This window comes from Elephas maximus, chromosome 7, assembly GCF_024166365.1.
Source record: "Elephas maximus indicus isolate mEleMax1 chromosome 7, mEleMax1 primary haplotype, whole genome shotgun sequence".
NCBI classification, from domain to species: domain Eukaryota; kingdom Metazoa; phylum Chordata; class Mammalia; order Proboscidea; family Elephantidae; genus Elephas; species Elephas maximus.
The window spans coordinates 64,865,865-64,887,999 of record NC_064825.1 but is presented as its reverse complement, the minus strand read 5'-3'; the positions used below and the strand labels follow the sequence as shown (position 1 = coordinate 64,887,999).

The window sequence follows — 22,135 nt, the reverse complement described above, 5'->3', positions numbered from 1 at the left end:
GAAAATAATAATATATGTTCTACATCCTAGTTCGGCGAGTAGTGTGTGGGGTCTTAAAAGCTTGTGAGTGGCCATCTAAAATACAACTATTGGTCTCCACTCATCCAGAAAAAAAGACAAAGAAGGAAACCAAAGACTCAAACAAGAAACTAGTCTACAGGACAAGTAGTCTACATGAACCAGAGCTTCATCTAACTGAGACCAGAGGAACTAGATGGTGCCCACTATCACTACCAACCATTCCAAACAGGGCCACAATAGATGGACCCTGATAGAATGACAGAAAAATGTGAAATACAGCCTAAAATTACTAAAAAAAACAGACCTACTCAACTCGTTGAGACTGGAGAACTCCCTGAGACTACTGCCCTGAGATACTCATCGAACCTTGAACTGAAAATAACTCCTGAGGTTATCTTGTAGCTAAATAACAAATTGGCTCAAAAAATAATGAATATCACCCATAAGTACTGTGCTCCTTTAAAAAATCACCTATATGAAACCAAACGGTCAACAATGACTTTAAAATAAAGATGAGAATTTAAGGGTGCTGGGAAACTAGATTAACGGAAATGAACAACCAGAACAGAAATAACGAGAATGCTCATGCATTGTGAAGAATGTAGCCAATGTCACTGAACAACTTGTGTAGAAATTGTTGAATGGGAACCTAACTGCTGTGTAAACCTTCACCAAAAACACACTAAAATGTTATTAAATAAGTAAAATAATAATAACTACAAGACTCAAATGGCTCAAGCCAAAGTTTTTGTGTTTAAGTAATCTCTGAGGAAACTTATGGCACCGACAGAGAAAGGGGCATCCATCACAACAATGAGATGCCAAATATTCCAAGAATAACCAGTCTGCTATCGCTTTAAGAAAGGACAGGGGAGCACTTGGGGTCTTAAAAGCTTATGAGTGGCCATCTAAGATACACCACTGGTCTCACCCCACCTGGAGCAAGGGAGAATGAAGAAAACCAAAGACACAAGGAAAACATTAGTTCAAATGACTGATGAACCACAAGTACTACAGCCTCCACCAGACTGAGTCCAGCGCAACTAGATGGTACCTGGTTGCCACCACCAACTGCTCTGACAGGGATCGTAACAGAGGGTCCTGGACAGAGCTGAATAAAAATGTAGAACAAAATTCAAACTCACACACACACACACAAAAAAACCCACCGGACTTACTGGTCTTACAGAGACTGGAGAGACCCTGAGAATATGGCCCCCAGACACCCTTTTAGCTCATGAAGTCACTCCTGCGTCTCACCCTTCAGCAAAAATTAGACAGGCCCATAAAACAAAACAAGACTAAATGGGCACACCAGCCCAGGGGCAAGGACGAGAAGGCAAGAGGGGACAGGAAAGCTGGTAATAGGGAACCCAAGGTTGAGAAGGGAAGAGTGTTGACATGTCGTGGGGTTGGCAACCAATGTCACAAAACAATATGTGTACTAACTGTTTAACGAGAAGCTAGTTTGTTCTGTAAACCTTCATCTAAGGTACAATTAAAGAAAGAAAGGACAAGGGAGGACTAACTAAAAAGCCCTTTCTGTCCACCCTGGCCTAAGATTCTGCTTCATTTCAATTAGTGCCACACATAAATATTTCTAACCCAACCCTGTGGTGACTCCCTTGCTTGTTCTGCCCAGAAAGGCCTATCCTGAGGCATGGAAGCAAGGAGAAAACCCCTCTGACAGAATGTGTCTGTGAATTAGGCTCAGCTTTCAGTAACATCGGAAAAGACAGAGGATCACCTTACTTCAAAATGACCACTGGGGAAAATAAAAATGACCACTAGAGGGGGCAGAGCCGTTCATTTCAAATTTCAAAAACTTAGCTGGAAGAAAAATAATTTAGAATAGTACAATAATTAGATTCATAAAATGGCCTTTGCACACCAAGAAAAAGCTCAATTTTGTGCAGTACTTTTAGCTAATTGAGCACAGCAGTTACATCATAGTTATATTTGCATCCAGAAAGATGAAACCATTTGGCAAATTGCTTAAATCAAAGCGTGCAAAAGAATTCGCCAGAACTTTTTTTGGGGGGGGGGTGAGGAGGCAAGTCAAAACTTAAAAAAAAAAATGCTTTAGGGGAGGGTCGCTATGAGTTGGAGCCAACTCGATGGCGCCTAACAACAACAAGCTCCTGTTAACTTAGTTGGAGCCCTGATGGCACAATGGTTAAGAGCTCTGGCTGCTAACAATGGCAGTTCAAATCCACCAGCCACTCCTTGGAAACCCTATGGAGCAGTTCTACACTGTCCTAAAGGATCACTATGAGCTGAAATCAACTGGATGGCAATAGCAAGCTCCTATTAAGGGTAATGAAAAAAATTGGAAACGGATAACGGGGATGGTTGAACAACATGACAAATATAATGTCACTGAATTTAACACGTGAAGAATGTTGAAACGGCAAATGTTCTGTTACATATATATTTATCATAATTTAAGAAAACCCCTCATGCCCAGCTCTTATCCACAGATACTCTGATTCATTAAACTTGTCACAGGCCCCATATCTATGTGTTTCAGAAAGCTCTATACGTGATTCTGATACCTACCACCACCATGCCAGCTACCATGAAGTTGATTTCTACTCATGACAACCCCGTATGTGTCAGAGTAGAACTGTGCTCCATACGGTTCCATTGGCTGATTCTGAGCCTCCAATCTTTCGGTTAGCAGCAGAGTGTGTTATACATACCACCAACCACTAGCTTCAATTATTCACAACTGTCCGGAAACCCTGGTGGCGTAGTGGTTAAGTGCTACGACTGCTAACCAAAGCAGTTCAAATCTGCCAGGTGCTCCTTGGAAACTCTATGAGGCAGTTCTACTCTGTCCTATGGGGTCACTATGAGTCAGAATCGACTCGACGGCACTGGGTTTGGGTTGGTTTTGGTCCCTTACTCAAAGCATCATTCATTCCATAAACACTAAGCAATTAATATTGTACTAAATCCCTAGAGTTATATGATTCCCTTTGTGATCTAATCCCTATTGTGTCATAAGCAACCTCTGTCAAAACTCCCGTTAAGTGCGTAATACATACAGCCTATCTTATCTGTGAACTCTCTGCAGAAGATCTATAAACTTCCAGGGCAGCATGAATTATGAAGTGGCTCAAAAAATATCAGAGAAAGTTAGAATGCCTCTATTTGGAAGCCACAGGGGGCTCAAGCCTTCCCATGCAGTGGACCTTCTAACATTACTACCCAGTGGCAACTAGAAGGTGGTTCTAAGAATCTAGCTTAATCCCACAGTACAGTGAACACACACTTGTGGGCCCATAAATGCCAGGTAATATGCTAAGCATTTAATTTTCTATTTAGAAAATAATTTTTCCTTTAGTAGAATCAAGATTTTCAAAATCTGATTAAGGGTTGAAGTTATTTTTGGCAAAGCATACAACAACGAACTTCCTTTTTTTCTCTCTTCCTATCTAGAGATTAAATGAACATCTTTACTACTCCATGTGTGGGATGACAGCCATGGAAAATCAACCCCAATTCATCTCGCAGCTGCTTCCAGAAACAGAGCACTCGCGGCTCAAAGCCTAAGGCACACCTCACTGACCAGTGGCTGCTCCTAGGATAAATAGGTTTCAGTCACATTTTTCAGAAATATTTTTCAGTAATATTTACACTCCCTGACAAGACATCTTAAAGAATGCAAATGGGGCAGCAAGTTAGAAACTGGAAGAAAAGAGTATAGATAGCTCGATTTTTTCCCCTTTGGGATCTTCATTGTACCTTCTCCTCCCTGCTACTACGAAAGCACAAAATTTAGAGTTGTCATCTGAGAACAGGACTATCATAAATAGCAAACCTGACCTTAAACCTCTAAGGGGTGAAAAATTTAGTTTTCAAGAACTTTTAAAACTAGGATTTCAAGAAGTAATTATTTAAGGAATGTCACTAATCCTGAATGACCCAATGAAAACTGCCTATTTCGTCCTTCTCCCCCAAAAGCAGCTGTAGGTCTGGCCTGAAGCAGACCCCAGCCACCACACTAAGGCAGCACCGGGCCCTTTCTGGCCTGGGACATATCTAAAAAGCCAGGTTCTCATTAGAGCTGATCCTGGGATCATTCTAGAATATGACTATAAAGGTACCCCACCAGACTGCTCTAAAATAGTGATAAGGCCCTTCTTAGGCCCCAGAAGCAAGGTCTTCCGCTGCCCCAGATTGAGAATAACCCAGCCAGCCATGTCTCCTGCAGTCTCTCCAATCTGGACCTGCACCTCAAGCTCAGTTATCCAGAGCAGAGATATCCCTCCCTCTCCACCAGGGCGTCAGACATTTCCTAGAAACTGTATTAGCCCAAGCAAAGCACATAAAGGCAAAGTACACAAGGTGATCTGGCACCTGGCCTGAAGCTTCCTCACAGTCTCTTCATCTTGCCGGGCCTGTCTCTCATCCTCAAGAGCCTCCTGCAGCTTTAGGTACATGTCTTCCAGCTCCCGTACTCGCTGCAAATACTGTTCCAGTTCCGAGGATTTTTGGGCAACCTCTTCTTCCATCTGCTGTCTGATCTGGTGGTATGAACGGGTCATGTTTAAAAGCAGATTAACTTTTCCCTCAGAGAAAGCCCCCTACTCCACCTCCACCCTCAGGGATTGCTCACAGTCCACAGCTGCAGCCCATCAGGGTGGGCAGGGCCCTGTCCTTCAGTCCTTGAACTAAAGATGGAGGAGATGGGAGCAACACACCCAATAGCAACATTAAAAGAGTCCCAGGAAAACCAGCTACAACCCAAATGCTGTTTTCTTACCCTGATATATTTTTCACCTCTTCCAATCCACATTTTAAGAACCAAACCAAGAAAAAAAAAAGTTTCCCTATATAATTTATCTTGAAATTCCTTTGTCTTAAGGCTGCAACCTCTTGGCGAATGGTTTATTCTAAAAGCAATGAGTCTTTCCCAGCCAGAGAAGCCAAAAGTGTTGAAATAAAGGGGAAAGGAAAAATTAATCAGTACCAACTTCTGTGCTCACCGGTTACCTCACACTCCACCTTGGAACTCAAGCAGTTAAAAGAGTGCCTCAGCAGATCTATGGTTTTTCCCTTCTGGATTTAAGAGTTTTGAATCTCTCTACGTTAAAAGATGAAAGACAAGGACATCCTAAATACAGTACTATACCTATTGGCAGATGTCTCTGCAATTTATAAAATATTTTCACCTGTATTAGCTCACTTCATACTCACAGCTGTCTTGAGAGATCATAAGATAATCTCCTAATTTAAAGAGAAATACTAATGCTCAGTGAGAAAAGGCAGAGAGGAAACAAATCCACATCTTCTGGCTGTGAGTGTGGCACTTTCTGTTACGTCACACCTGTGTTCCTCTGCATACGTTCCTCTCATAACACAAACATGATCACCATCTCGTTCAACTCTAAGCAACAAAAATTTGCTAAAGTGAATGTAATGAGCATCTATTCAGGCACTTGACTCAGCAACATCCCACCCATTACAACTCACTGTGAGAAGGCCTGTGTTCTAATCGACCAGCTAACAACTTAAAGCAGCCTGTCTCTTAAGTCTCTGGGGAATGGGAGGCTCCAGGAATAATTAGAGTGGCCAACAGCAGCAGATCAGAATTCAGATAGTCTCATGATTTCTGAAGCCCCCACTTTGCTCACTACAGAGAAGAAATGTCACAGAACCTATGCTTACTTTTTCCACAGCTTTTTGTTATCCAAACCAGGACCCTTTCGAGAATGAAAAGGGATGCTATTAACACTTATACCGGGATGACAGATTGTCCCAGGCAAACCAGGACATACCCACAGCATTCATCATTCCAGTCCATAAATTTCTACTTAGGTGTCTTGGAAGCAAGGCACATGGCTTTCTATCTTTGTATCCTTGGCACCAAAAAAAAGAAAGAAAGAAAACCAAACCCATTGCCATGGAGTCGATTCCGACTCATAGCAACCCTATAGGACAGAGTAGAACTGCACCATATGGTTTCCAAGGAGCGGCTGGTGGCAGCAGGTCTGTAACCACTGCACCAGTACCTAGCATACAGAAGGTGCTCGATAAATGGAGAGTAGATGAATGAATAAACATATAACTTCCCCCAATCTCCCACTGCAAGTCAGTAGCAGAGCCAAGCTAATGAGAGAGCCTCAGCTCCAGCCTCGCAGCCCTCCCATTTCCACCATCCCAAGCTGGCTCTGTCCACTAACACAGCAGCTTCCCCAGCCACATGGCACTCACATGCTTCTCCCGCTCCAGTTCTGTGCTGAACCTGGCCTGCAGTTCCACTTGAGTCTGAAGGCGTTTCTTTTCTTCTTCTGCTGCACGAGATGCTGCTTCTTCCAGTTTCTACCCAAAGACCCATCCACAGGAAAGCAGGAGTTGTTACAGTGGGAGTGCGTTTGGAGAGAGATGTCACACTTAAACACGGGAAAGGCCAACCATTCTTAACATTCAATAAGATCGAATAAAAGCTTTTAGAGCCACTGGAATTCCATTTTGACAATTTTCCCTTGTCAGCATTCAAAGCGTATTGGGTAAATGAATGACTATTGATAAGTCTGAACAACATTATGCGGAAAAAAAAAAAGGTACAGTCATTGAGTTAAATTCACCCGCAAATGCATTCATGAGATTTAAGATGTATTTCTTGAGCCCCTTCTGTACAGTCTTGTCATCTTACATGTTATTCCTTAAGACTGTATCAGAGCTCAAATTCTCGACTTCGGTAATGAAGGCACGAACAGCCCTGCAGACGCTTGCCCCAGTGAAACAATCATAACCAGTGAAAACTATTACAAAAAAAATTAAAATCTCTGGAAATACTCCAAAGAGCATACAACAAATAGAAAAACATTAATTCAACAAAATCTATTAAAAATCTCAGTTAAGTACAGAGTCTATGGCATTTGAGCCAAAATGTACCCCTCCCCCCACCCACCACCACCAGGCTGTATCTTTTTTTTTTTTTTTTAATTGTGCTTTAAGTGAAAGTTTACAAATCCAGTCAGTCTCTCATATAAAAATTTACATACACCTTGCTATGTACTCCTAGTTGCTCTCCTCCTAATGAGACAGCACACTCCTCCTCCTCACCCTGTATTCCCTGTGTCTATTCAGCCAGCTTCTGACCCCCTCTGCCTTCTCATCTCCCCTCCAGACAGGAGCTGCCCACATAGTCTCCATGTGTTCTCCTGGAGCCAAGAAGCTCACTCCTTACCAGTATCATTTTCTATCCCATAGTCCAGTCCAATCCTTGTCTAAAGAGTTGGCTTTGGGAATGGTTCCAGTCTTGGGCTAACAGAAGGTCCGGGGACCATGACCTCTGGGGTCCTTCTAGTCTCAGTCAGACCATTAAGTCTAGTCTTTTTACTAGAATTTGAGGTCCGCATCCCACTGTTCTCCTACTCCATCAGGGATTCTCTGTTGTATCCCCTGTCAGGATAAGGCTGTACCTTTGACACTAAATAGTAAATGTAAAACCCAGAATTCTACTGCTAGGGTCTTTAAGGTACTCATGAATGAAGACTGAAGTTAAGGGGAAATTTTTCTTAAAGCAACAGTTGCTGCCCAGAAATGGCCTTGACATCCTCCAAAACCCAAATCATTGCCATCAAGTTGATTCCAACTCATAACGACCCTATAGGACAGAGTAGAACTGCCCATACCATTTCCAAGGAGCGCCTGGTGGATTCGAACTGCCGACCTTTTGGTTAGCAGCCATAGCTCTTAACCACTATGCCACCAGGGTTTCCTTGACATCCTCAGAGGAATGAAATTTTCCATGTCTGACAAAATTCACCTGTGTTCATTATTCTTATAATACGCCTTTCCAGTCATTTAAGTGGTTTTGCTGCCCCGAGACCCCAAGACTTTCAGGCTGGCAAAGCCAAGAAGTCTCAGTTCAATGGTCTGGATACACTTCCTGAGAACACGGTTCATCAAAAACACCTCCCTAAAACTGCAATAACCTAGTCTTGGTAGAACCAAAGTTCGTAAATAAGGTTGCCGAGGCTTCTGCAATGAAATGTAGAGGCACTCCCTCCCCCAGCCCCGTCACCCAGCTCCAGCACCTAGTCCCACCTTTCTCACAGTCTCCAGCTCCTGCTGCTTGTTTTCGTTGGCAGCCTGGAGCTCCTTCATCTGTCGCTCCAGCTCCTCCTGCTCAGCCAGCAGCTTCTTCCGGAGTTCTTTCCGACGCTGGCGGGCTTCTTTGTGTGGTGGGGGGCTGCCAAGCTTCAACAGATGAATAGTAGAATGAATGGCTGTAAAAGGTGTAGGAGAAAAAAGGGAAGACACTCTTTACTCTTTGTAAGTCTGACATGTGAATGGTACAGTGGGAAGAAAACCATGTGGAGTTAGAAGACCCACCATGGATTCTGATTCTGCCACTGAGGGGTGGTGTAACCTTTAGCAGTCACGTAACCAATTGCAGCATTAGTTTCCTCATTTCTAAACTGAGGGAGAGAATGTGTAAAGTCCCTCCCAGCTCCAAAATTCCATAACTGTATATCCGGGCTTAAGGAGATACGCGATTTGGGAATTTACGACAACACTTTCAACTCCCTTCTCTATACTTCTCAAAAAGCCAAATAAGACACAGCAAGGGCTGAGATTCAAAGTTCCTGATGATCTATTTTGCTACCTGGTGTGTTCTGTCTGTCCCTTATCTTTGCCTCATGAAACCATCTCCCTATACACTCCCTTTCTACAATGATAATAGTAGCCACCATTTATTGAATACTTACTACAGATGCCCTGTATATGCATTATCTCATTTTTATATGAAATTTGATTTTTCCCTCATTGTTTTAATTATTTAAATTTAATTTTTGAATAGCTAATACCGTCACATTATTCAAACTCAAAAAGCATAAAAGGACATACAGGAAAATCTCCCTCTTATGTCTATTCCTCAAACATTGGGCTCCAATGCTAACAGTTTTTTGTGCATCTCTCCTAAAATATTTTCAGCATCTACGAATAGATATGTATATATGTCCTCACCTTCTGCTGACACAAGCAGTAGTGTAACACACTCTTCTGGCCTTTGCTTTTTTCATATAAATTTATCTCAGAGTTTTCCATATCAGTACCTAGCTTCCCCGTTATTTTTACTACTGCACAGTACTCCATTGTGTAGTTGTACCACAATTTATTCCACCGTTTCCCAACTAACATTTAGATTGTTCGCGATCCTTTCTAGCACAAACATTGCCGCAATGATTTACATCATTTTGAAAATGTACAAGTGTATCTGTCATTATCTAATGTTTAATCTTCACAACAACCCTGAGAGAAAGGTACTATCATTATCCCCGTCTTACAGAAGAGGTAAGCACCTACAGAATTAATAACTCAACCCGAGGACACAGGAAAGAGGATTCAAACCCAGGTGTACTTTCCTCTAACTCTTAAACTCCTACAAAAATGACCACAGTTTTCGATAAAACAATATTTTACCTATATCCAAGAGCGTGATATTCAGAATCCCCCTTCATGTTTCATTCGTTACAATTCTGGAATAATGTAATACTTTGGTTTGAAAAGATATTAATTTAAAAAGTTTGTACTCTTTTTTTTCTTGTCATTGGAGCTTAAAAAAAACCAAACCCACTGCCGTCGAGTCGATTTCGACTCATAACGACCCCACAGGACAGAGTAGAACTGCCCCACAGAGTTTCCAAGGAACACCTGGCGGACTCGAACTGCTGACATTGTGATTAGCAGCCATAGCACTTAACCACTATGCCACCAGGGTTTCCCATTGGAGCTTGGGTAATTTTTTTTTTTTTTTTAATTGTGCTTTAGGTGAAAGTTTACAGTTCAAGTTAATTTCTCATATAAAAATTTATACACATACTGTTAGGTGACCCTAGTTGCAATCCCTATCATATGACAGCACCATCCCCCTTTCCACCCCGGGTTTCCCATGTCCGTTCAACCAACTCCTATCCCTTTCTGCCTTGCCATCCCACCTCTGGACGGGAGCTGGCCATCTACTCTCATGTATCTACTTGAACTAAGAAGCACACCCTTCAGGGGTATTATTTTACAGTTTATAGTCCAGTCTATGTCTGAAGAGTTGGCTTCGGGAATGGTTTTCGTTCTTAGAGGCTCTCCTAGAGAGTCCAGGGGCCGTGTCTTCTGGGGTTTAAAAGTTTGTAATCTTAAAATTATTATTTGAAACTAGTGATTTCTTGTCAAAATAATAGACCTTAAAAGCATAGTCAAAACCTATTGCATAATTCCTCTTCTGCTTTACATATTACCAAAAACTCAAGATGACCACTTTAAAATTCTTCATAGTCCTCAAAGGGGGAAATCCCATACTCTTTAAATAGTTAAAAACTTCTCTCCAGTTTATAATTTGCCACTAAGGCCATTATTAAGATGATATTGATAAAAATTTGTCAGCTTATCTTGTTTTTAGTTCAACTACTATGTCATATACAGAAATTACTACAGACAATGAGAAAACAGTAGTGCCTTAGGCTTTTTAATGAGAGTCAAAAATGGAAACTCTCAAGTTAAGTCATGGGAGATAATAAAAATTACCTTACCTTGAATCCACTCCTGTTTCTTCTTCTTATCCGAGGCACTGATTTCAAAGGTCTTATCAAAACATTTAATGAGAAAAAGACATTTCTTTCCATCTTTGTCAGGCAAGGACTAAAACAGCAAGTAAAATTGGTGATTTAAAGTTAATGTTTAAGCATTTAATTTAATCTTAAATTATTTTACTAATCTGGCCAAAACTCAATGTCAATGAAAAATAGCAATAAATGCCTATTACTGATTTACAAATACTTATGACCCCTGACTGCTGTACTACATCTAGGGTGAAAGAACTATAACCATCTGATGGGAATGTCATGCTCTGGGCTCTTTTGAGCGCAGCCACTCTTGTACCAGAGCATGTCCCCTGCAGAGGCCCAGGAAAGTATACCCATGAAGGCGTTACAAAAGGTACTGGCTTTTAAAGCCAGGATGACTCCCACACCCGCCTGATGTGGCTCTCCTCTCCTCGCACCTGGGCTGTTGTTGCTGGCAAACTTACTCTGCCCTATGTCCTTATCAGTAGGGTTGTGTGGCCTATGATAGTCTTGGGAGTCTCCACATTTTGTTGAATCTAAGAAGACCGCTTAGTGGGCATTGCACACCTCAAGTCATTAACATATCTATACCATTTCATTCATCAAAGTAGATTATAGTGAGATCCTAGATATTTTAAGTATTCTTTGACAGAAACAAGCAGGGTGACAGTTTGCACATAAAGTAAAACTCAAAAAATTATGATCTTGAGGACTTCACTTCTTTATAGAATTAGTAACTATGAATGAAGTATCCTGAGTCCCCCAAAGTATTCAAAGGTAATGCTTACATCTTCTTCTGTTTTATTTATTGCACTCAAAATGTCCCAGATTATCTGATATATTCATGATTTCAAGCACTGTCCTCATAAACAGTTGGGGTTTTTTATTCATTTCTTTTTTATGACTCCATTTTGTTTACTAAATGATTTATTAAAAGTACAAATGAGATTTAATCCCTATACTTCGTGAGTAAAAGATAGGAGATCGTCACATGAGAAAAAAAATTTTTGTCAACTATCTAATTTTGGTTCAGAATATGATACTGTATACCTTTATTGTTTTAGAAATGTAAAACTTGGGATTATTTTAAGGCTCCAGGGTCTAGAAAAAGGAGCCCTGGTGGCACAGTGGTTGAGCACTCGGCCGCTAACTGAAAATTCGGTGGTTCAAATTCACCAGTTGTTCAGTGAGAAAAGGTGTGGCAGTCAGCTTCTGTAAAGATTACAGCCTTGGAAGCCCTACGGGGTAGTCTTACTCTGCCCTATAGTGCTGCTATGAGTCGGGATTGCACAGCTACAGGTCTAGAAGATGGAAGATGAGAAACTACTTCAGCAGCAGGGGGCAGCACCAAGTAAATCATGCAAAGAAGTAACAGGAGAATTACCTCTACACAGCAATTTTCATCCAAGAGAATATCTCCTTTCTTGTCCTTCAGATCCTCACTCACATAATAAGAGATTATGTTGGGTTTTAGCACAAACCAGCGTTCGGTCCAGTTTTTCCGTCTATGGCCTTTTTTCATCATGTAACCCTATAAAAGATCAAATCTGATATAAACGCTTATTCATGTATTTACAATAGCTTTTAATTATCCTTTTATTTATAAGACAATCTTGCCTACTCCATGATCTAATACATGGTCCGGAATATCTCCTTTGTAGAGTATGGGCCTTTTGACAATCTATGAAGGTCAAGTTAAAATTCATGCAAGCACATGCAGGCAAAAGTTCGCATATAATTTCAGACACTCCAGAGATTCTCCCTCTCCCCCCGCCCCAGCTCTGTAAGATCATAGATTAAGAACTCCTAAGTTAACAGTATTTTTTTTAAGTCTTTATCTTTTAGAGACATCTACTGAAATATCTTCCAATTTGTCTTGGAAGAAGTACAGCCAGAATGTTCCTTAAAAGTGAGGAAGACGAGGCTCCATCTCATGTACTTTGGACATGTTATCGGGAGGGACCAGTCTCTGGAGAGGGACATCATGCTTGGTAAAGCAGAGAATCATCAAAAAAGAGGAAGACCCTCAATTGGATGGGTTGACAACAGTGGCTGCAATAATGGGCTGAAACATAACAAAAATGGTGAGGATAGTACAAAACAGGGCAGTGTTTCATTCTGTTGTACGTAGATAGGGTTGCTATGATTTGGAACCCACTCGAAGACACTTAACAACATTGAAATATTTATAGATGGAATTAAATGTCTGGGATTTGCTTCAAAATACAGGAGTAAGTGGGGGTGGGTGGGTAGATGGAGTAGGATTAACCATGTGTTGGTGGTTGTTGGGGCTGGGTGATGGATTTGTGGAAGTTCATTATACTAGCCTGTTTATTCTCTCTCCTTCTGTGTATGCTCAATATTCTCCCAATTAAAAAAAAATTTTAACAGCAAAAAAATCCTAACAGTGATTCTCAGTAAATTGACCTTGATCGATGGAAATGCTCAAAGGTGTCAACTTGGCCAAGTATTATCTTCTCAACCATATGTTTGAGAATTTCCACTAACTTGGAGCCCTGTTGGCACAGTGCTTAAGAACTCCGCTGCCAACCAAAAGGCTGGCAGTTTGAATCCACCAACTGCTCCTTGGAAGCCCTATGAGGCAGTCCTACTCTGTCTTATAAGGTCACTGTAAGTTGGAATCGACTTGATGGCAACGGGTTTGGTTTTTTTTTTTTTTGTACCAACTTACCTTTCCACCTGACCTGTCACTATCTTAGAAGATTAATTCTGTCCAAAGCCAAAACCAAAACCCACTGCTGTCAAGTCAATTCCGACTCATAGCGACCACATAGGACAGGGTAGAACTGCCGCACAGAGTTTCCAAGGCTGTAATCTTTACGGAAGCAGGCTGCCACATCTTTCTCTCGAGGAGTTTGAACCGCCGACCTTTCAGTTAGCAGCTGAGCGCTTTAACCACTACACCATCAGGGCTTCTCAAATTCTGTTCCAGATGAGCAGAAAAAAAGCACTAGACCAGGAGTTAGGATACTGGCTTCCGAACTCATACTGACTAGCCCTGTGCTTCCTTCCCACAAATCAGCCTCAAAGATGTGTAATTTAAAATTTTTACTTCAGCAAAATTACACATTATGATGGACCAAAGTCCTACAAACTGTTCAAGAATAACTGAAGTTTTTAACATTAAATTCACAGGCACTGACAGCCTACGGTTAAGACTACACATACCATTAAATATATGATATTAACTTGGCTATAAGTTTCATTTGATTACTACATTGAATTCCAATCAGATTGCTTGTTTAGCTTCCTAACCAACAGACATTTACCAAAAGCTATCTGTACTGCAATTCAACTGTAGTCATATTTTCTGCTACCCTAATGGGTCTAGAGGAGCTTTGGTGGCACAGTGGTTAAGAGCTCAGCTGCTAACCAAAATATCAGCAGTTAGAATCCACCTCCTGCTCCTTGGAAACCCTATGGGGCAGTTTTACTCTGTCCCATAGAGTCACTATGAATTAGAATCGGTAAGAATCGACTTGACAGCAACAAGTTTTTTTTTGTTTTTTAATGGGTCTAGAAGTCCTCTATAGACAGAAACAATGTCTCATACCACTTTTTAGCACCAGAAACCTATATAAATTAAGCCTCATTTTTTTTTAAATGTTTATTGATGTTTCCATTAGGAAAAAAGAGGTACAATAACAGTATCACCTACTGAGCAAAGAAAGGAGTATGGCAAGGAATCCCAAACTGGCGTTATTATTCTATGTAATAAAAAGTTTGAAAGATCCACCAAAAAAATATAAATTCTATTTTAACAAATCTCAAGCTTCCCACATGTATATCAGATATAATGCTGGGTGATGAGAAGCCAAAGACAATAGTGTAATAAGACTATTTGTTATTATGTAGTAACTCTACTATATAAAAGTTTTTTCCCCCAAAAGGAAGGGTTTTGTTTTTTTTTTTCATTTTATAAAAATAATACATAATCATGTATAAAGTCCAATAATACAAAAAGAAATAAAGGTAAAAATAAAATTCACCAAAATCCCACAATGCAGAGGTGACCGCTGTTAAATCATTTTGGTGAGCATCCTTCCAGATGGCTGTACACACGTAGACCACATTGGATGAAAGGTATCACAAGACACCTGCTGTCCAGCAACCTGCTTTGTGCACTGAGCAATAACATCACGGAATCTTTTCAGATCAATGTGTATAGAGAGAAACATGATCTAAAGACACTCTAAAAAGTTTGAAAACATGATTTTTTTTAAGTTTTTTTCAAAATAGTAATTTCCAAATTCTTAACTGTACTTCAAAGTTGAATCCGTAATTCTTTAAAACAAAGCCTAATACAAGACTGGGAAAAGAAGAGATTTTACTCCTACTCTAAATGTATGTAAGAGCATAAGTGACTTATAATCATTTTTGTGATGAAAATTTTATTTATTTGAAACATGTCAAATTCTAAAGAGGAGGGAAAATACAGTGTTATAGGACTCTTACCTGTTTCAACACATCTAATATAAGCTCACTAAAGACTTCGCTAATCGCCATAGACACCGTCTGCCGATCCATGCCTTTGCTAAAGTGTCCATTCCCAATAAGTTCAATTAGTTCCCACGCTGAAAGCCCGTCCTTACTGTCATCAAAGTTGAGTTTATAATCCTCAAATTGTTCTTGCTGCCAACCTCCTCCCATAGCTTCTGTAAGTTTCTTAAGCAGGTATTCAATCTACATAAAGAATAAAAAAAATGTTATTTCCTAGTTTAAAATAAATAACTTTTTTAACACAGGTATGTATCTATGTTGTTTACACTAATATAACCAATTTAGGAAAAATCCTTCTCAGTAAAAATTCTTTTAGAGACCAAATGTGTGTGTCTTTAAAGAATCGTGGTACTATGGGGAGAAGGGTATGAAGAAAATGCTACGGGTTCTGTATTAGCCTAGGGTAAGTAAGTAAGGGAATTAAAAAAATTGATAACCCTCTAGTAGTATATTTGCATACAAAACTAAAGTAAATTGCACACACACCACTATACACTAATTAATCTGACCTGATTACATACTTTCCGTTGTGTATTTTAGTATGTCATTACATTAACCTTACTGAACTAACATACAAGCACTAAACTGAATAAGCATCTCAAATTAGTATGTACTTGTCTCCAATTTACAAATTTTCCATGTATGTCAGTTATTTGAAATTCATGCAGCTTCCTCCCATTAGAACACTGACGATGTTGTAAATGGTGGCTGAACTCCCAACCTGGGCTGGAAAAGCTTACTAAATCCTGAAACATCACAGTTTTGTGTAGAAAAATAGAAAATGCTGCTTTGAAATAGCACCAGTTAAACAAAACAGTGAGGTAGTAATACTGAATAGAAATTGATATCTCTTATCTTCTGGAAAGCCTGGGTATCCTATCAAAAAAACCAAACCCACTGCCATCAAGTTGATTCTGACTCATAGCGACCCTATAAGACAGAGGAGAACTACCCCACAGGGTTTCCAAGGAGCATGTGGTGGATTCGAACTGCTGACGTTTTGGTTAACAGCCAAACTTTTAACCACTGCACCACCAGGGTTTCTGGGTATCCTATAGTGCTCTCAAACTCAACATGTCCAAAAACGAACTAATCATCTCTACCTTCCAAATAGCTTCCCCCCACTATCATCAGTTTCAGTTAGGAGCAACACCATTCACACATTCACCCATGCCAGGATCCTTGTTCTCCACCCCCTCACATCAAATCAGTCACAAAATTCTAGTTTTACATCCCCAGATCAGTGTTTTTCAAACTGTGAGTTATGACCCACTATGAGATCAATTCATGGGTAGTAATGGGTTTGGTTTTTTGGAGCCAACAATTTTTGAATGAAATGAAAATTGCTTGAGTTCACCTACAATAAGGACAAGTATTATTTGGTGAAATGTTCTGCTGCATGTGTATATCTGTGTGTGCTGGGTCATGATATGAAATGCATATCTTCCTATGGGTTGCAGTCAAAAGAGAATGAAAAACTCTGTCCCAGACAGTTCTTGAATCCATCCCTTCCTTCTACATTTGCCTTCACTCTGGCCTCCTTGTCAGTATCCTTGCCTCCAGTGATGCTCCTTGTATTTATATTCTACCAGAGGGATTTTTCCAAAACAAAAACCTGAGCATCTCACTCCCCTGTTTAAACACTTCCATGGCTCCCTTTCACCTCAAAGATAAAGGCCAAGCTCCTCTGCACCCTTTGTGATCATACCCCTGCCCACCTTCTCTAATACGTCTGCCATTATATCCCACCTTGGATCTTATACTCCATCAACACCACCAATACCATGGTTCGGTGGTTGGCAAACTTTTTCCGTAAAAGCTGGATAGTAGATATTTTAGGGTTTGTGTATCTATGATACTTGTTCTTCGTTTTCTTGTGCTGTTTGTTGTTGTTGTTGTGTGCAGTCGAGTCGATTCCAACTCATAGCAACCTGATAGGAAGGAGGAGAACTGCCCCACAGGGTTTTTTTAGGCTTTAATCTTTACAGGAGCAGAGTGCCAGGTCTTTCTCCCACGGAGCAGCTGGTAAATTTGAACTGCCAACCTTTCAGTTAGCAGCTGAGAGCTTAACCACTGCATCACCAGGGCTCCTTTATTTTCTTTACAGCCCTTTAAAAATGTAAAAACTACTCTTAGCACATGGGCTGCACCAAAGCAGGCCTCAGGCTGGGCTTCGCAGACAAGCTATAGTTTGCCAACCCTTGCCATAGATTATAAGTAGTTTACTCACTGTAATGGATTGAATTGTGTCCCCCAAAAATATGTGTCAACTTGGTTAGGCCATGTGTGGTTGTCCTCCATTTTGTGATTTTCCTATGTGTTATAAATCATAATTTTTGCCTGTGGTTATAGAGGATTAGGGTGGGATGTAACATCCTTGCTCAGGCCACATCCCTGATCCAAAGTAAAGGGATTTTTCCTGGGGTGTGGCCTGCACCACCTTTTATCTCTCAAGAGATAAAAGGAAAGAGAAGCAAGCAGAGAGTTGGGGACCTCATACCACCAAGAAAGCAGAGCTGGGAGCAGAGCGCGTCCTTTGGACTTGAGGTTCCTGCGCTGAGATGCTCCCAGACCGAGGGAAGACGGATGACAGGGACCTTCCTCCAGAGCAAACAGAGAGAGAAAGACTTCCTCTGGAGCTCATGCCCTGAATTTGGACTTGTAACCTACTAGACTGTGAGAGAATAAATTTCTCTTTGTTAAAGTCATCCACTTGTGGTATTTCTGTTATAGCAGCACTAGATGACTGAGACACTCACTTATATTTTTTTCATGTTTCTGTGCCTTTCCTTATACCGTCCCCTCCGTCTAGAATATCTTTCCCCACCTCTCTACCTGCCTAACTGGTATTTGCTCAAGTCTTACATCCTCTAGGATCTTCCTACTCAAAGTGAGGTATGTGGACCAGCAGCACTGGCATCACCTAGGATCTTGTTAGAAGTAAGACCCTTAGAACCCACCAGAGACCCAAAAACAGAATTCTTCCACTTGTACAGATAAAGCCAATATTTAGTAGATTTCCCATCTATTTCACTCCTAGGGATACCATGACTAAGTAGCCAACGCCGTAAGTCCACAGGAGTCGTGCTATTCTGATTACTGCTTTGACTCCGCTGTCCATTATGGTAACTACACCCATCTTGTCTTTGTCAATTGAGCACCACCACTGGGCCACTACCACCACAGGGTCCAATCAGCCCCACTGCAGTTAGGTGTCTTAATTCAGTTAGGGCAGTTCCCACTGTTGAATCTGACTTATGTGAAAAAGCAACCACAGCAGTCTTCAAGGATGCTGGCGCTCCCTTCACAAATATGTTTCTCACTATTGTGGTAAAAGGTGTGTCCTCTGGGCATTCCATGTGTGATCTGTGGGTCTAACCTGATAAATCTACTCTAGCATGCCAATGTCCCTATGTTTTGGATACTTTCTTCTATAGTACACCAAGGCAGGTCTGGTACTTCAACAGGATTTAGTATAGGCTTAATCCATGATTCAGTGAACCAACCAAATAAACTATTAGATCCTTTTCTAACTTCTTGAACTGAAACACTGAATGAAGGGTCTGTGGTTAGTGGGCCCATATCAATAAACTCAGATTGATCCAACCTTACGTTCTTTGCACCATTATCCCACACCTTTAATAGCCATTCATACACATATTCCCCAGGTTTTTGTCTGTATATATTAAAAAAGTCAAGCAGTTCTTTTGGAGTGTAGTATACCTCCTCCTGGGTCACACTTTGTATGTACTTCATCTTCTCGGGCTCACTGGGACTTAAGTCTAGTTACAAGCCTCACAGCTAGGCCAATAAGTAACATCATAATAAATGGAGAAAATAGCAAAGCTGTCAAGGATTTCATTTTACTTGGATCCTCAATCAACACGAATGGAAGCAGCAGTCAAGAAATTAAATGACTTATTGAACTGGGCAAATTTGCAGAAAAAGACGTCTTTAAAGTGTTCAAAAGCAAAGACGTCACTTTGAGGACCAAGGTGTGCCTGATCCAAGCCATTGTGTTTTCAATCAACTCATATGTGTGCAAAAGCTGGACAATGAGTAAAGACAGCCAGAGGAAAATTAATTTATTTGAACTATGGTGTTGGCAAAGAATACTGAACATACCATGGACTGCCAGAAAGACGAACAAATATGTCTTGGAAGATGTATAGATAGAATGCACCTCAGAAGTGAACATGGCGAGACTTCATCTCACATACTTTGGACATGTTATCAAGAGGGAACAGTCCCTGGAGAAGGATATTATGCTTGGTAAAGCAGAGAGTCAGCAAAAAAGAGGAAGACCCTCAACAAGATAGAACTGATGCAGTGGCTACAACAATGGGCTCAAACATAGCCAACAATTGTCAGGATGGCGCAGAACCAGGCAATGTTTCATTCTGGTCGATATAGTCGGAACCGACCTAATGGTGTCTAATAATGTAATAATAAATAGGTCTAGAAGCAAAAACAGATGGTAGGGGTGAGTCCTGGGGACATTTGGCAATCTCTTGTAAGGCATTTGCCCCAGGTGATGCCCCAGGCAATGACTCAAAGGCTCCCCCAGACAATATCTCAGACAAAAGCTCTTCATACACAGCTAGGTTAATCTTATCAGGTGGGGGTGGAAAGTATAATGGTTTTACTGGGGGCAGGGTGTGGCTTAGACAAAGATGGAGTAATCTCTTCAGATGAAGACTAAGAGTTCTGTTGGCAGGAGTGAATCAATGGAATTTAGGAGCTCAATGTCCCTATAGCTTCCTGACCATCTGCCCATATGTCCCCATCCCAAGTTTCAGGATCCCATTTCTTCCCATTCGGTGCCCTCACTTTAACTTGAGACACCATTCAAGATTGGGAATTCAGATGGCATTGATAATTAGCCACTCTTCCGATAAGGCTCTAGGTTTGGTTTTCGGCAATATCAGCTCTATTATACAATAAATAAGGCTTTCTTTCAAGGCACAAGTGGCAACTTTGAGATCTTTTATGTGGTGCTTGAGCTATGACTCTAAAGCCCTAAGTTCATCTCTCTCTTTCACATGCTCAATATCTCTAAACAAAAAGAAGGACCCAGGCTGCCTGACTACAACTTGGGGTAAAGGCAGTGCAGGTACAACTAGAAGTTTCAGCAGGAAAGCCAAAGGAAGCATGCATGTACAGCCATGTACATGTGCAGGATGGTTAACAGTGGGCGTGACAAGATGGTATAGCCTGCTGACCATTTGTACCACAAGGTAGGAAACCCTCCTGAGCACTTTCTCACCAGCAGTGTGAGTGAATCCAAGCCCCTCACACTCAAGAGTCCCTGAGGTTGTTTCCTCTCGCGTACTGGCTAATCTTTTATAATATTTGTAACTCAGGAAGTGCCTGTGAGTAGCAAACTCAACTCTAGAGGCAGCCTTCCAGTCACCCTGAACCTTTCTGAAAGCGCCCTCCCAAGCCCTTCAGAAGCGGTCATCAGCGCCTAGCATCTGCTCAGCATTCCCAGGGACGGCACCAGACAACTAAGCTAGCTTCATTTTCTGTTAACTCCAAACACAATCATATACTTATCATAACCAAATAACTCGAGGACCTTTGGATTCATTACACTGGTCCAAGGAGAGACAAACATTCCTATTCTCTACTATTCAATTACACTAAACAATAAATCACGTGCTGTCATGTTAGTGGCCTGCATCAATTCTAAGAGCTCATTCAGTTTCAGGAAGCAGCTTACTTCCTCCTCCCAGGCAAGTTTCACCAAAAATAACAAAGAATAAACTTTAAAGCTGCATGTGATTTTCGAGGCCCCCAGCTCTAAAATTTATTTTGTTACAAGTTCTTTCCCTGTCATCATTAAAAGGGGCATTTATCAGCTTAATGACAATTCAGTTTTTATTGCATTTAGGGTCTCTTAAAACTATTTCAGATTTGATTTTTAATCACGTCAAGGCAATTCTTCCTAATAAGCTCATAGCAGACACATCCTGTTTTGTTCTTGGCTCAGTGGGAAATGAATACTAATGTAAAAACTACACTTTACAGGCACACATTTCCAGGAATATCATTTGATAAAAATTATGGCACCATCTCAAATGGAGATACACTATTATTTTTAGTTCTGTGTGGTAGAAACACCTTAACCTTACCATGTAAGTCACTTACATGTTTAACATTCTTGAGACTACTTTCTGGGTGATGGAAAACTGAGTCAAAAGCAAACTTGTTATTTATACCAGTTATGTTACTCATTCAACTGCCATTATTATTTCTATCTCGCACAGTATTGATAGAAGCTGGCGGGGGAGAGACTTTCTTAAAATACACTCTGAACTTAAAATGCAAATGATCATTATGATAGGTAGATTATTGACACCATAAAAATTACTTTAAATTTATAAAGCCTATAAGCGGTCAGTAAGATTGCAAATTAAACTCAGGTCTACACCCATGACAAATTAAGATATTATGCTTTAAAATTTATCTCTAAAATGTATCTGTTTTCATGTTAAATTTTATGAAAATCTGTAAGGCTAAAATTATTTCAAATGAAGTTTTTAGAGTGTTGTTAAAATGTTTAAGAGGGAAGCAAATTCTAACAGAGAATGGCTACCTTGAGAAATATTATGACTGATGTTTCCCTTAATATAGAGTGACCTTGAGTTTACAGTACTTGGTCAAAGGTCAGGATATATGTTAAGAGCTTAATAAATACAGGACAAAAAATGCCCATGTCTTAAACCTCAAGAGGTTGGTTCAGCATCCAGACAATGCAACTGCATATAAGTCTATCTCAAATGGTCCCTTCTTTTCCCACACAAGTGCTCCTGGCCACTGAGGGATAATCGGTAAAACTAAATCTTACTCACAATAGCCAAAAAGATGAAAGCCCAGATGTCCATCAAGAGATGTATGGACAAACAACATGTGGTATATATGTAAAATAGAACATTACGCAGTCATAAAAGGGAATGAAGTTCTGATACATGCTACAATGTGGATGAACCTTGAAAACATTATGCAGTAAAAAA

General features: G+C 40.6%; 1 protein-coding gene across 2 annotated transcripts in view; it reads right to left on the bottom strand.

Annotated features, from left to right (window-relative positions):
- The window catches only part of SWAP70 (switching B cell complex subunit SWAP70), an 84,954-nt gene that overhangs the window by 9,481 nt on the left and 53,338 nt on the right, over window positions 1-22,135 (bottom strand). For both annotated transcript variants that reach the window (XM_049890347.1, XM_049890348.1), the window contains 6 exons: window positions 15,075-15,302; window positions 11,983-12,129; window positions 10,566-10,674; window positions 8,086-8,267; window positions 6,244-6,351; window positions 4,387-4,553 (listed from right to left, as the gene is read on the bottom strand). In XM_049890347.1, the coding sequence (XP_049746304.1) occupies window positions 4,387-4,553; window positions 6,244-6,351; window positions 8,086-8,267; window positions 10,566-10,674; window positions 11,983-12,129; window positions 15,075-15,302 (941 nt within the window). The remainder of the gene's footprint in view (window positions 1-4,386; window positions 4,554-6,243; window positions 6,352-8,085; window positions 8,268-10,565; window positions 10,675-11,982; window positions 12,130-15,074; window positions 15,303-22,135) is intronic.